The sequence below is a fragment of the Salmo salar genome, chromosome ssa09 (assembly GCF_905237065.1).
Source record: "Salmo salar chromosome ssa09, Ssal_v3.1, whole genome shotgun sequence".
NCBI classification, from domain to species: domain Eukaryota; kingdom Metazoa; phylum Chordata; class Actinopteri; order Salmoniformes; family Salmonidae; genus Salmo; species Salmo salar.
This window is the reverse complement of record NC_059450.1, coordinates 32,985,506-33,001,718: the sequence shown is the minus strand read 5'-3', so window position 1 is coordinate 33,001,718 and position 16,213 is coordinate 32,985,506. Positions and strand designations below refer to the sequence as shown.

Sequence of the window (16,213 nt, the reverse complement as noted above, 5' to 3'; positions counted from 1 at the left end):
CCTGTAGATGTATTTCAAGGCCTACCTTCAAACTCAGTGCCTCTTTGCTTGACATCATGGGAAAATCAAAAGAATTCAGCCAAGACCTCAGAAAAAACATTGTAGACCTGCACAAGTCTGGTTCATTCTTGGGAGCAATTTAAAAATGGCTGAAGGTACCACGTTCATCTGTACAAACATTAGTACGCAAGCACAAACACCATGGGACCACGCAGCCATCATACCGCTCAGGAAGGAGACGCGTTCTGTCTCCTAGAGATGAACGTACTTTGGTGTGAAAAGTGCAAATCAATCCCAGAACAACAGCAAAGGATCTTGTGAAGATGATGGAGGACACAGGTACAAAAGTATCTATATCCACAGTAAAACAAGTCCTATATCGACATAACCTGAAAGGCCGCACAGTAAGGAAGAAGCCACTGCTCCAAAACCGCCATAAAAAAGCCAGACGACGGTTTGCAACTGCACATGGAGAAATGTCCTCTGGTCTGATAAAACAAAAATAGAACTGTTTGGTCACAATGACCATTGTTATGTTTGGAGGAAAAAGGGGGAGGCTTGCAAGCCAAAGAACACCATCCCAACCGTGAAGCACAGGTGTGGCAGCATCATGTTGTGGGGGTGATTTGCTGCAGGAGGGACTGGTGCACTTCACAAAATAGATGGCATCATGAAGAAGGAATATTATGTGGATATATTGAAGCAACATCTCAAGACATCAGTCAGGAAGTTAAAGCTTGGTCGCAAATGGGTCTTCCAAAAGGACAATGACCCCAAGCATACGTCCAAAGTTGTGGCAAAATGGCTTAAGGACAACAAAGTCAAAGTATTGGAATGACCATCACAAAGCTCTGACCTCAATCCCATAGAAAATTTGTGGGCAGAACTGAAAAAGCGTGTGCGAGCAAGGAGGCCTACAATCCTGACTCAGTTACACCAGCTCTGTCAGGAGGAACGGGCCAAAATTCACCCAACATATTGAGGGAAGCTTGTGGAAGGCTACCTGAAACATTTGACCCAAGTGAAGCACTTTAAAGGCAATGTTACCAAATACTAATTGAGTGTAAAAAAATTGTAGACCTCCACAAGTCTGGTTCATCCTTGGGAGCAATTTCCAAACACCTGAAGGTACAACGTTCATCTGTACAAACAATAGTACGCAAGTTTAAACACAATGGGACCACGCATCCATCATACCCCTCAGGAAGGAGACGCGTTCAATCTCCTAGAGATGAACGTACTTTGGTGCGAAAGGTGCAAAAAAATCCCACAACAACAGCAAAGGACCTTGTGAAGATGTTGGAGGAAACAGGTATAGCAGTATTTATATCCACAGTAAAATTAGTCTATATCGACATAACCTGAAAGGCTGCTCAGCAAGGAAGAAGCCACTGCTCCAAAACCGCCATAAAAAAGCCAGACTACGGTTTGCAACTGCACATGGGGACAAAGATCGTACTTTTTGGAGAAATGTCATCTGGTCTGATGAAACAAAAATAGAACTGTTTGACCATAATGACCATCGTTATGTTTGGAGGAAAAAGGGGGAGGCTTGCAAGCCGAAAAACACCATCCCAACCATGAAGCACGGGGGTGACAGCATCATGTTGTGGGGGTGCTTTGCTGCAGGAGTGTGACGTCCTGACCCTAGTAAGATGTAATTTTCTATAGTAGAGTAGGGCAGGGCGTGACAGGGGGTGTTTTGGGTTGTTCTATGTTTTCTATTTCTATGTTTAAGTTCTAGTTTGTCTATTTCTCTGTTGGGATTGAAGTCAGTACAGGAGTCAAGCGCGGAGCTCGACGTGAGATTCCGAAGGGAAGTACTGGCAGAAAGAGCATGGCGGAGCGGGCGTGTGGAGGAGCGAGCGATGAGTTACGGTGTGGTGCGCACTATATCGCCCATACGCACTCACAGCCCGGTGCGGTCGGTGCAAGCTCCTCGCCGGTGTAGGGCGAAGATGGTCATTGAACCCGGAAGGAGTAGGCCTGCTCAGCATGCCAGGTCCCCAGTTCGCCTACATAGCCCGGTACGTCCTGTTCCTTCTCCCTGCACTCGTCTTGAGGTGCGTGTTACCAGTCTGGCGCCACCTAAGCCAGTTCCGCGCATCAGACCTCCAGTGCGCATACCCAGTCCGGAGTGTCCTGTTCCTGCTCCCTGCACAAGTCCTGAGGTGCGTGTTACCAGTCTGGAGCCACCCAAGCCAGTACCACGCACCAAGTCTGCAGTGCGCATCCATAACCCGGTACAGCCAGTGCCTGCTGTGAGCACTCGGCCCTTAGTGCGTCTCCCCAGTCCGGTGAGACCGATTCTTGCTCCTCGCACTATTCCTCCAGTGCGCATCCATAACCCGGTATAGCCAGTGCCTGCTGTGAGCACTCGGCCCTTAGTGCGTCTCCCCAGTCCGGTGAGACCGATTCCTGCTCCTCGCACTCTCCCTCCAGTGCGCCTCCATAGCCCAGTATGTCCTGTCCCTGCTCCCCGCACTAGCCCTGAGGTGCGTGTTACTAGTCTGGCGCCTCCTATGCCAGTCCCACACATCAGGCCTCCAGCGACGCTCCTCAGCCCGGAGCCTCCAGCGACGCTCTTCGGCCCGGAGCCTCCAGCGGTGGTCTGCAACCCAGAGCCTTCAGCGGCGGTCTGCAACCCAGAGCCTTCAGCGGCGGTCTGCAACCCAGAGCCTTCAGCGGCGGTCTGCAACCCAGAGCCTTCAGCGGCGGTCTGCAGCCAAGAGCCTTCAGCGGCGGTCTGCAGCCAAGAGCCTTCAGCGGCGGTCTACAGCCCAGTGTCTTCAGCGGCGGTCTACAGTCCAGTGTCTTCAGCGGCGGCCTTTAGCCCAGAGTCTTCAGCGGCGGTTGGCGCTCCGAAGCCTCCGGCGATGATCCATGGTCTGGTTCCTCCGGACATACAGAAGTGAGGGGATCAGCGGGCGGTGGGGGTACTACGCCCGGAACCAGAGCCGCCGCCATAGACATTAGTCACCCACCCTACCCTCCCTTTGTGTTTTGTGGTTGTTATGTTGTTGTTTTTTGTTCGTTTGCATTCAGAGTCTGCACCTTTGGGGGGGGGGGTACTGTCACGTCCTGACCCTAGTAAGATGTCATTTTCTATAGTAGAGTAGGGCAGGGCGTGACAGGGGGTGTTTTGGGTTGTTCTATGTTTTCTATTTCTATGTTTAAATTCTAGTTTGTCTATTTCTCTGTTGGGATTGTTTGGGGTTGATCTCTAATTGGAGGCAGCTGATCCTCATTGCCTCTGATTAGAGATCATATTTAAGTAGGGGTTTTTCTTATTGTTGTTTGTGGGTTATTATCTTTTGAGTAGTGTGTTGTCCTCTCTGCGTCACGGTTTGTTGTTGTATATTCAAGTATTTAAGTGTATTGCATTCAGTTTCACGTTTAATAAATATGTGGAACTACGAACACGCTGCATTTTGGTCCGATCCTTCAGACAGCCGTGACAAGGAGGGACTGGTGCGCTTCACAAAATAGATGGCATAATGATGAAGGAAAATGATGTGGATATTTTGAAGCAACATCTCAAGACATAAGTCAAGAAGTTAAAGCTTGGTCACAAATGGGTCTTCCAAATGGACAATGACCCCAAGCATTCCAAAGTTGTGGCAAAATTGCTTAAGGACAACAAAGTCAAGGTATTGGAGTGGCCATCACAAAGCCCTGACCTCAATCCTATATTACATTTGTGGGCAGATCTGAAAAAGCGTGTGCGAGCAAGGAGGCCTACAAACCTGACTCAGTTACACCAGCTCTGTCAGGAGGAACGGGCCAAAATTCACCCAACTTATTGTAGGAAGCTTGTGGAAGGCTACCTGAAACATTTGACCCAAGTGAAACAATTTAAAGGCAATGCTACCAAATACTAATTGAGTGTATGTAAACGTCTGACACACTGGGAATGTGATGAAAGAAATAAAAGCTGAAAGAAATGATTCTCTCTACTATTATTCTGACCTTTCACATTCTTAAAATAAAGTGATGATCTAACTGACCTAAAACAGGAAATTTTTACAAGGATTAAATGTCAAGAGTTGTTAAACTGAGTTTAAACGTATTTGGCTAAGGTGTAAGGTGTATGTAAACTTCCGACTTCAACTGTACATATGTTAAACAAAGTGCTTGTCATTCATGACAACTCAGAAAATATGTCAGGACAAGTGAGCTGAAAATAAAAAAGTGACCTCTCCTTGCTCTCAACAAAGATTGTCCATGCAAACAGGATGAGCACAGCCAGCCAGCACATGTAGCCTTTTCCAGCTACAATAGTAATTTACAACATTCATTAACAATGTCTACACTGTATTTCGGATCAATTTGATGTTATTTTAATGGACAAAAAATGATGTGCTTTTCTTTCAAAAACAAGGACATTTCTAAGTGAGCACAAACGTTTGAACGGTAGTGTAGGCGTCAAAATTATTGCTACACGTTTTGTCATACTTTGTGCACCCTTCCCTTGCTAGGATAACAGCACTGAGCCCTTTTCTATGTTTTATGAGATTGGAGAACACATTGGGAGGGATTTATTCCTCCATACAGAAGCAGGAAATCATGGCAGGCCCCAATACAGACCATTAAGCTCAGATGAACTTAAGAAAGTAGAATGTTAATGCATTTCTTTTAATAATTTTATTTATTTATAACAATCTTAAGGGTGCCAATAATTTTGACACCTAATATTTTCTGTATTTTTTTGTATTACTTGTTAAACAAAATATCTTTCTCTAAGCAATTGTATTAGTGTAAAGTAATATAATTTCCCTATTTATTTTAGCATACAATGTAGCTCAGTATTTGTAATTTTAATTTTATACAGTTTTTTGCTCATCTTTATCAAGGCTGCCAATAATTTGGGGAGGTGACTGTATAGTCAAACCTAGAAGTCAAGCAAAACATCAGAGATGTAATGATGAAAGGGCATACATACTACAGTATCTAGTTGTGTGGATCAAACGGTAATGTATCGTTATGAAGTAACAAGGTGTTGTCACAGTTCTGCACCATGTCAAAACATATTTCTCAATTTATAAGGATTGCAAAATAGAACAACAACAAGCCTTGTTGATGCTGTGATAATGTTACACTCACGTCTAGAATTGAAGCGATCCATTACATTGTTTGTGCGTGTTTTGTATAATTGCATCAAATCACAGCAAGACACAATACATGTTTTGTAGTTAATATAATGAATATTTAAGATATTACTTTCAAGGTAAGAAAACTGAAAGATTTGATGCAATATATTACATGGTAATAACATGGCATCATACCAACACTCGCGGACTTGTTATCACTGTGTGAGTTTTGTGCCATCTATTGGTTGTTATAATATATACATGCCAAAGCTTTATGTATTTCAACAAATTGTAGTCAGCACACAGAACAAAGTTCACACCACAACTGTACCTCCAAGACAAGTTGTAGACACGCCTCTTACCCCCTTTGCTTAATACTGTCCAGTATATATTTTTCCTTCTGTTTCTCCCCCTTTCACACCCAGCTAATGCAATTACAAAGACAACAGAACTAATATAATTTGAGGTCAGCTGTTCTGGACTGTCAGATTGTCGTTTATAACCATCACATTTCAAAGTATATATTCTGCCAGGTGTTAGGTAGAGAAGCAGATCAGTAGCCAGAAGATATTCTATTCCATTATATTCTTACAAAACATATTAGTTTAATTGATTTTGATGTAGCTATGGTAGCTATGGTAGCTATTGCACACACATGCACGCGTACACACACAAAAACACAAATGAATTAGGGAAAAAGTCATGAAATGCTAAGAATTATGGAAAACCTTTTGCTGTTGATTCTGAATCAATAGGTTATTTAGATTCTAGATCACATGATCACTAACTCAGGGGGGTTAAGCACTGAGGCAGCCCTCATTCTCCACATACAACACCTGTTCTTCCAGTCACATTCTGTTAAAGGTCCCCAAAACATACACATCCCTGGGTCGCTCCTCTTTTCAGTTCGCTGCAGCAAGCGACTGGAACGAGCTGCAACAAACACTCAAACTGGACAGCTTTATCTCAATCTCTTCATTCAAAGACTCAATCATGGACACTCTTACTGACAGTTGTGGGTGCTTTGTATGATGTATTGTTGTCTCTACCTTTTTGACCTTTGTGCTGTTGACTTTGCCCAATGTTTGTACCATGTTTTTGTGTTGCTACCATGTTGTCGTCATGTTGTGTTGCTACCATGCTGTTTTGTCATGTGTTGCTGCCTTATGTTGTTGTCTTAGGTCTCTCTTTATGTAGTGTTGTCTCTCTTGTTGTGATGTGTGTTTTGTCCTATATTTATATTGGATTTATTTTGTATTTATTTTTAATCCCAGGCCCCGCCCCCGCAGGAGGCCTTTTGCCTTTTGGTAGGCCATCATTGTAAATAAGAATTTGTTCTTAACTGACTTGCCTAGTTAAATAAATAAAAATATGACATGAACCAAGGTCATAAATTGGTGGTCTGTGCTGCTCAGCAAATGCAAATATAATCCCCAAAGGTCAAATAACTCAGTTGGATCTATCCATAGACCTGCCTAGTCAATGTTTAAACCTTTAGAATAGTTTTGTGAATGTGGTGGGATGAAATTGTAAGAGTGAAAATACTTGTAAGGGCCTATTAGTACTAGTCAAGTGGCTACTCTTGGCCCCACTTGAAGGTTTGGATTGAAAACTCCACGTTTTATCATCCCCACTGCGGCCTCGTCACGTGACGTCACACGACTTCCTCACTACTCCACCCGCAGCAGCCATGATGGTAGGTGTTATTCACAATTTACTCTAGCTAGCTAACCTTGTTCTTTTATGTGTGCAGTCATCTGACACATTCATCAGTAAACGATGCTTACGGTAATGTAAACGGTAATGTGGCTAACGCATGTTGTCTTGTGCCGCCGTCTTCTGTTTAACGTTACCTAGCAAGAAGGGCTGGACGATGGTCCCGATTTCCTCTCCGAGGAGGACAGAGGAGTAAGTTGTTCTTCTTAGATATAAAAAAATATTTATCTTATTTGTCTCTGGTCGTAACCGTTAGCTAGATTAGCTATTTACCTTATTGGTATTCTGCAGTAATTACTTATTGCATGATCTGATCAGCTGTTAGACAGGTGACGTCAAATTTGTTGAATAGCTAACGTTAGCTAAGTTAGCTACAGTAGTCAGCTTGACCACATCAGAAGTCAGTTGACTTCCTAGCTGGCCAGCAACTGTTACAATCCAGTAGGTAGCTCCCTCTTGTTAATAGTGAACATACATAACCTTATTTTAACTTGTCGCTGTATAAATAAGAAGTATATTGCCATTGCTAACTAGTAGCACACCCATCTAACTATGCACTTGTATTAGCTTTCTGCTATTGTTTTGCTGGCTAGCTAAGCTAGGAAGTGCACAGCCATCATTTGACAGAGCTAACTAGCCGTTATGTAATTGTTGTGTCCTGTTGGAGCATTAGCTATGTAACTAGCAGGCATTGCATGCTTGCCGTTCTGTTCATTCATTCATAATGCTGAGCAATATTGTGCTAGCTTGCTAGTATAATTGGATAACAACAACATGACTTACCTTAGTAGGCAAACAAATGAGGAAGACTGCTGTCAACATTAGTTTAAAGATTCACATACCTTCTCATTTGTATTTTGGTATATCTCTCTCCTCCAACAGGGGGAAAACAAACAGTAGAGTCTTGCTATATTTATCATCTCTTTCTGTGGAATGTAGCCAGCTTTAGTTGGGGGAATGGAGATTTTTGTCATTGGCTTGTCACTAAATACACTATCTATTACAATATTTTACAGCCTAGGGCAGTCAATGTTGACCTTGAAACTGATGCAACACTTCAAGTGGACATTTCTGATGCATTAAGTGAGCGGGACAAGGTTAAGTTTACTGTCCATACTAAGGTAAGAGAGTTGACCTATTTGTCAATATTTCTTCCTGTTTTCCCTGACACTTGGCACATAAAAGGGCAAAAACACAGATATTTCACCGGATGTATACATGTGAAGCATCTGCTTGGCTGGCAGTGGGAGAAGATGGGACGAGATAGATTTTAGACTACATTTTGATAATTTTCTCATCGATGAAACATTTAATCTCAATTCAGTTTTCTGTTCCCAAAACTGGAATCTGTTATGAACAGAGTGCACTAAGTTTTGTAGACTTTACCCGTTGCAAGTTTTTTTTTAATCACGTTGTTTAGAAGGAGTATGAAGGCGAATGGGGTTATTTCACACACGCACTGCAAAGAGTAGGCGTTCCCTAACGGAAATATGCAGATGCATGCTAGAACGCACCAATAGGATCTCGCTAGCTCGTGCTTGGCTCTGCCCACCTCCTTGTTTGTTCTGCCCATTATGACTTATTTGTTCCCATTAGAAACGACAGGCTGTGGTCTCTTGGTTTACTTATAAAAATCTTGCCAATAATGTGCGTTTCTCTGGCTGTCTGAATCGAGACAGATGTCACATGACTTGCAAATATGTTCCTCCCCAGCAGTTGTTATCGCCACATTCATTTTGTCTTCTGAAACCTAGTGTGCATGTATGCAAAATATGCTTTGTTGAAGTCATGGAATGCAAATTAAGATCTGTACATGATCACATTCCACTCCACTTCATTTTCAATGCAGAGAGAATTCCAATAGTCATTACCTTACACTGTCAGTGTAACCTCATCATGTCATGGGTTTATGTTTTTACGGCAACTTTTATCATGTTGCAAGGGCTCTTGTGAAGGAAGGAATTCAATCATGATTGAAGGGGGTGAACCGTTGCCTTGACACTTGAGATCATTCTGATCCAGATCGTCTGGCTTTCCCCTTTTATTGAGCTGCACATTTCTAATTGGCAGAAAGATATACAGTGCCTTGCAAAAGTATTCGGCCCCCTTGAACTTTTCGACCTTTTGCCACATTTCAGGCTTCAAACATAAAGATATTATAAATTTTATAAAAAATTGTAATTTTTTGTGAAGAATCAACAACAAGTGGGACACAATCATGAAGTGGAACAAATTTTATTGATATTTCAAACTTTTTTTAACAAATAAAAAAAACTGAAAAATTGGGCGTGCTAAATTATTCAGCCCCCTTAAGTTAATACTTTGTAGCGCCACCTTTTGCTGCGATTACAGCTGTAAGTCGCTTGGGGTATGTCGCTATCAGTTTTGCACATCGAGAGACTGACATTTTTGCCCATTCCTCCTTGCAAAACAGCTCGAGCTCAGTGAGGTTGGATGGAGAGCGTTTGTGAACAGCAGTTTTAAGTTATTTCCACAGATTCTCGATTGGATTCAGGTCTGGACTTTGACTTGGCCATTCTAACACCTGGATATGTTTATTTGTGAACCATTCCATTGTAGATTTTGCTTTATGTTTTGGATCATTGTCTTGTTGGAAGACAAATCTCCGTCCCAGTCTCAGGTCTTTTGCAGACTCCATCAGGTTTTCTTCCAGAATGGTCCTGTATTTGGCTCCATCCATCTTCCCATCAATTTTAACCATTTTCCCTGCCCCTGCTGAAGAAAAGCAGGCCCAAACCATGATGCTGCCACCACCATGTTTGACAGTGGGGATGGTGTGTTCAGGGTGATGAGCTGTGTTGCTTTTACGCCAAACATAACGTTTTGCATTGTTGCCAAAAAGTTTGATTTTGGTTTCATCTGACCAGAGCACCTTCTTCCACATGTTTGGTGTGTCTCCCAGGTGGCTAGTGGCAAACTTTAAACGACACTTTTTATGGATATCTTTAAGAAATGGCTTTCTTCTTGCCACTCTTCCATAAAGGCCAGATTTGTGCAGTATACGACTGATTGTTGTCCAATGGACAGAGTCTCCCACCTCAGCTGTAGATCTCTGCAGTTCATCCAGAGTGATCATGGGCCTCTTGGCTGCATCTCTGATCAGTCTTCTCCTTGTATGAGCTGAAAGTTTAGAGGGACGGCCGGGTCTTCGTAGATTTGCAGTGGTCTGATACTCCTTCCATTTCAATATTATCGCTTGCACAGTGCTCCTTGGGATGTTTACAGCTTGGGAAATCTTTTTGTATCCAAATCCGGCTTTAAACTTCTCCACAACAGTATCTCGGACCTGCCTGTTGTGTTCCTTGTTCTTCATGATGCTCTCTGCGCTTTAAACGGACCTCTGAGACTATCACAGAGCAGGTGCATTTATACGGAGACTTGATTACACACAGGTGGATTCTATTTATCATCATTAGTCATTTAGGTCAACATTGGATCATTCAGAGATCCTCACTGAACTTCTGGAGAGAGTTTGCTGCACTGAAAGTAAAGGGGCTGAATACTTTTGCACGGCCAATTTTTCAGTTTTTTATTTGTTAAAAAAGTTTGAAATATCCAATAAATTTCGTTCCACTTCATGATTGTGTCCCACTTGTTGTTGATTCTTCACAAAAAATTAGTTTTATATCTTTGTTTGAAGCCTGAAATGTGGCAAAAGGTCGAAAAGTTCAAGGGGGCCGAATACTTTCGCAAGGCACTGTATTTTTAGAAGAGCCATAGATATGCCATACTCTATTCGGCTATGATTTTCAGTAGAATTTGTTCCTCTAGTGACCAATTCCCCTCGGACTGCTGCGCAGAAGAAATATGAGCCTGCGCAGAGAAGCACAAGATTCAACTTTCTACAGTTTTCCCCTTCAGTTAACACTATCAACGTTTCATTCTACTGTGGGAATTATGATCGAATAAATGCAATATTAGCCACTTTCAATGTAATATAGCTAAACAAAACGAACTATGCAAGATTTAGTTTGCAAAACTAACTGTGCAAGAGATTTTCTTGTAGGCAGAGCGCATTGGAGTAGGATTCTATTGCATTGACAGGCACGACTCAGGTCCGTAATATAATTTGTCTGATTCTCTGTAATAATTGTATGGGAATAATAATGAATTGTATTTTGTAAAGTGGTTTCTTGCATCAAACACATTTTCAGTCACCTCCTTGTCTGAAGGACAAGTGGATAAACAGGTTAATGTCAAGACCTGCATGTTTTTTATTTTTCATTTTTTATTTTTCAAAGTCTCATGGAATGTAGGCATTGAGGACTACACATTGGCTGCTACTATAGGCTGAATGATAGAACAGCTATTTCCATGTTAAAATGTTATGGGATGTGTTTTTCTCTGTTGTTTTTGATGGTAGACCACTCTGGTAGGCCTATGTTAAGATCAAATAGCCACGGTAGCCTACTTGGCCACTGTTAAAACTGTTACTTAAAGCGGGTACAGCCTCGGTTCACAGTAAACGTGTGCTGGAAATTGCAAAGAATTTTCACAACGTTGAAGTTTGTGCTCAGCAGACCTGAAATTTGCTCAGTGCAACAACAAAAAATAACATTGTCATTGACATCTGCTTTCTACTGTTTTGTTTCCCAGAGCACTCTTCCTAACTTCAAGCAGAATGAGTTTTCAGTGGTGAGGCAGCATGAGGAGTTCATCTGGCTCCATGACTCCTTTGTGGAGAATGAGGAGTATGCAGGCTACATTGTAAGTACTGAGCTCCATCAGAGACTCTGTGGATGGGTCCCAAATGGCACCCTATAAAGTAGTGCACTATATTGGGAATAGGGTGCCATTTTGTGACTCAGAATGTTTTGGCTTTCAGGATAAGTACATAAACTTAGTGTTTTGTAAAACAATGTAATTATTAATTGTCAATCCCCTTTCTTATTCAAACTCCCTGGTTCCATGCAGTAATGAACTTAGCAAGATGTTCAATTTCAAAACACTGTAATGATTAAAGTGTTGATTCCCCATAGATTCCCCCAGCCCCACCAAGACCTGACTTTGATGCCTCCAGAGAGAAGTTACAGAAACTAGGGGAAGGTGAAGGTTCCATGACCAAGGAAGAGTTCACCAAAATGAAACAGGAACTTGAAGCGTGAGTGTTTTAGAGTTCATGGACGGGTTCATTAGGGCACATTGTGTTTCTTATTTGACAAGTTCAGATAGTACCACACTGTTTTAGTGTTTTTTTCCGTTTTGTTCAAACTGAACATGACCCATGTTGCTCTGACATTGTTTTTGTGTTTCAGTACAGTGGTTTTGTTGGGATAATTTGGTGTTATGAATACTATTGGTAATATGTAGGCTATGTCTGTGTGTTTCAGCGAATACCTGGCTATCTTCAAGAAGACAGTGGCGATGCATGAAGTGTTTCTTTGCCGTGTGGCTGCGCATCCTGTCTTGAGGAAAGACTTGAACTTCCATGTGTTTTTAGAGTACAACCAAGATGTAAGTGGGGTCATAATGATCAAATTAGGATTTTGGAGACGATTGTTACTGTGGACATGTTCTTAGACAAGCTCTCTCTCGTTTTCATGAACTTTAGATAACTCAAAAGGCTAGTCGGATGTGCCTGAAAACATTAGAATATGCCGTTCCCTTACCCTGTCTTAGTTTTATCATTGTCGTTTTGTCCTTACCTTTTTTTCACAGCTAAGTGTACGAGGCAAAAACAAGAGGGAGAAGATGGAAGATTTCTTCAAGAATGTGGTGAAGTCTGCAGACGGTGTGTTAGTGGCAGGGGTGAAGGTGGGTTGGTTCGCTTTTCTATGTAAACCATTCATCCACTCTTCTATGTAAATCCATTCAGACAAGCAAATGGGTATTGAACTTGCTTTGAGTTTTATATTATAATGAAGGCACAACATAAGCATTTCACGACTTAAACATTGTTTAAAAAACATTGTTAGCATCATGAATGGTGCTCACATTTGTGTAAACAAATTTGACAAATGCATTTATCTTCCGATTTTTATTATTTCTAACAGTTATTACTTCTATAAAGTTTGATGTGATTGTCTTTTGGATTTCAGGATGTAGATGATTTCTTTGAGCATGAGAAGACATTCCTTTTAGAGTACCATAATCGTGTCAAAGATGCCTCCGCCAAATCTGATAGAATGATCAGGTCTCACAAAAGTAAGTCTCCTCTGTCGCATAATCTCCACATGCTAGGTAAGCTTTTTGCTATATACATGGCTTTTAATCAGTTACTGAGAATGAGATCGATTTGAGTAATTCCAATTGAACGTGTTCAAATGCATTTTTTTTGTGAACTGTGAGTGACTGAGTCACTTTGGTATCATGTTTTAATGTTTGTGGAAACCAGCCTGTCTGTTTGTCCATGTGCTGTGCATTGTATTTTACGTCTATTTTTTTGTTTTATATTAATTCGCTGACAAATATGGAAATGGGTAAGTTGTATGTTTATTTGTAGTTGGGTCAGTCAGTCTTAATGTATTGGGGATGACAGCCGACTCATTTTGAAACTTTTTCATGTTCCGTTTGTAAAAATAAATAAATAAATATGATGAGGACAATATCTTGTATATATCCTAACAGGTAAGAACCATGCCTTTAGTCTTGAATGAAAAGTTTGACAAAGCTTCAGGGTACAAATTTCACTCATAAATATATAGTCGTCTGTCATTCCCATGGACCAGATGTATTGTAATATACTTCATTTCCACAACATTAAAACGTGATACTATATTAGAAAAGTGACTCACTGCATATTTGAAAATGTCCAGCTGCAGATGTTATTTTCTAAAAGATCTATGCTTGCATTTTGTTCGATGCATTTTGTACATGATTGACCGACCGTCTGTGTGTATGAGTACGTGGGTTTAGGTGTTATGTAATCTAAAGTTGTGTTCTTATGTTGCAGGTGCTGCAGATGATATCAATAGAATTGCCTCCACACTGTACACTTTAGGAACCCAGGACTCCACAGATGTGTGCAAGTATGGAACTAAATTATTTGTCCTTTTCTCCCCATATATTGTTTGCTGACAAAAGCTTTGATCCAACTGTAACTCAAATGCAACCCACTGTGTTCCAGATTTTTCTTGAAAGTCTCTGAACTGTTTGAGAAAACACGGGTATGTTTTTTTTGCCTGATCTTTTGATTCTATGTATCACGCAATTGTTGTGTACTAGCAATGTTCACTGATGTCAATAACTAGGCCTATATTCACTACATGTCAAGTAGCTTCATCTATCAGCTGCAATGCAGATTAGCATCAATGACAAAATGAGTTTTGTCTGAAGTCTCACGTTTCTGTTGGTGTCCTTCCTCTACAGAAAATAGAGGCTCGAGTGGCTGCGGATGAGGACCTGAAACTTGCAGACTTACTGAAGTATTACCTCAGGGAGTCGCAAGCTGCTAAGGTACAATATCTAACTTGACCCTGCTTTTCTTATCATCAAACAGTTATGATCAGATACGCTGGTCTGTTATCAGAGGTAGTATCGGCGCATTTCCTGAAGAAACGTCTCCTCAACTTCCATATGTTTGCATTTGTTGGTATTAATGGATTTTTCATCAGACAGCGTAGTGTTTATTATTATTATTATTCATGTTAAAAATGGAATCTGCTGTTTCTTTCTTAAGGATCTATTGTACAGACGAGGGAGGGCCCTGGTTGATTACGAGAACGCAAACAAAGCTCTGGACAGAGCCAGGGCAAAGAACAAAGATGTGCTTCAGGCAGAGACCAGCCAGCAGGTGTGCTGTCAGAAGTTTGAGAAAATCTCAGAGTCTGCAAAGCAAGGTACTTTATCCACTAGCATTTACATATTTTTATACTTGTTTAAGAGTATTAAGAATACATTTCATACTTTTCCAAAAACTATTCCTCCCTTTTGAAAATTAAATCAGTGTTCCAGGTTTTGCATGTAAGAGAAGCTAAACCAGATTCATGGATGTAGAGAAGTTAATCTGATAATATTCTATTTATTCCGGAATACAGAGCTCATAGACTTCAAGACAAGACGAGTAGCAGCCTTCAGAAAGAACTTGGTGGAACTTGCTGAACTGGAACTCAAACATGCTAAGGTCATTTTGCATTACACATGGTTGTTGATAAGACAGCCTAAACTGGTGCCTGTGCTTAGTAAAAGGCTGAACCGTTTTCTCTCTTTCTCCACAGGGTAATTTACAATTATTGCAAAGCTGTCTCGGAGTCCTCAAAGGAGACACTTAGGTCTTTGCTGAAGGTTCACTGTACAGGGTTTTCCCCGCTTTGGCCTGATCTTCACTGAGAAAATGGAAGAAAGAGCATATCTGGGGTCAGTTTGTTTTCAGGATGCCTGTTCGTAGTCATCACTACTACCAGAGACACCAAACTCCCTCCACAACCCACACTAAAAACGTGAGGAAGCCAGTGTGGAATACCTGCAAAATCCACACAGCACATGAACCTATAACTTTGTTTAATCACGTCAACTTTTTCATTAACAATCATCGTTCTCGATGGGAATCTTCTCCCAATCTATATCATCTCTGTCCAGATTTATTATTTGTTATTATTTTACTTAGAGTAATTGTTGAGGCCAATAGTTTCAGTAAAACTTTTCTGTGATGCTGCTCAGTTACTTTGTTCAAGATGAGCTGATTGTTACTATTATTAAAATGTATTGTCACTAAAAGCCTTGTAAATGTTGTATTAGTTCTTACTGTACTGCTAATGATCAAAACAATCTTTACTAATACTTTTGTTTTCAGTTATTTCATACAAATCCTGTTATTTTTCATTCCAGACAAGTAATGCTTCAGTATGTTTGCCTTAATGTAGATTAATCCTATCAAGTAAAAAAAAAAAAATACATAAATGGATACGGTTGTTTTTGTTTTTCCCCAGATTTTTAAAAAGTGCTCTGTATATGAATGTTTTTTTCACTCTCTGACCAAAGCTTCCATTTATGTAGATGGAGAAATGCTGAAACAAACAGTAATACTGATAATTATGATAAAAATTATGAAAATAGTAATAAATTATACTATTTACCTTAGAACCATTCTGAACATAATTTCATTCAATGTTTTGAGTAGACTCTTTGTTTATCTATCTAGTTGTAATCCTTTCAGTTCTGTAGCTTTTATGACCCTGAGAAACATGGAAGAAAAGCCAGGGGAAGCCAATGGAAAACGTCCTTCAATATCATATTAAACTCGGTATCAACTGTTCATATTAAGGTTGAATAAAAAAAAAAGATGGCCACTTTTTAAACTGCTTGTAATAGGTTTCTTTCACCCTGGAAATGTGTAGTGTATTAGGGGAGGGGGGGACATTTCATAAATAGAAGGGGGTGTTTGAGTAATTCCCGTTTACTCCAGTCATTACAAGGAAGAAACAGACATGAAACAAAATCAGTGAAAA

At 40.7% G+C, this 16,213-nt stretch overlaps 1 protein-coding gene across 1 annotated transcript; it reads left to right on the top strand.

The window, feature by feature from the left end:
• Window positions 1-6,719: 6,719 nt before the first annotated feature.
• On the top strand, window positions 6,720-16,063 carry snx6 (sorting nexin 6). The gene is made up of 14 exons (XM_014211217.2): window positions 6,720-6,786; window positions 6,948-6,998; window positions 7,823-7,927; window positions 11,424-11,534; window positions 11,807-11,928; window positions 12,158-12,281; window positions 12,486-12,581; window positions 12,866-12,971; window positions 13,720-13,795; window positions 13,894-13,933; window positions 14,136-14,222; window positions 14,446-14,605; window positions 14,804-14,889; window positions 14,984-16,063. The coding sequence occupies exons 1-14, from the start codon at window positions 6,781-6,783 to the stop codon at window positions 15,035-15,037; spliced, it is 1,224 nt and encodes a 407-aa protein (XP_014066692.1). The 5' UTR covers window positions 6,720-6,780; the 3' UTR covers window positions 15,038-16,063.
• The last annotated feature ends 150 nt before the right edge of the window (window positions 16,064-16,213 follow it).

Excerpts from the sequence above, each read along its gene's own strand:
- snx6 (XM_014211217.2), top strand. Across the intron at positions 6,999-7,822 it reads TCTCCGAGGAGGACAGAGGA|CCTAGGGCAGTCAATGTTGA; the intron begins GTAAGTTGTTCT and ends AATATTTTACAG. Across the intron at positions 12,282-12,485 it reads TTTTAGAGTACAACCAAGAT|CTAAGTGTACGAGGCAAAAA; the intron begins GTAAGTGGGGTC and ends TTTTTTTCACAG.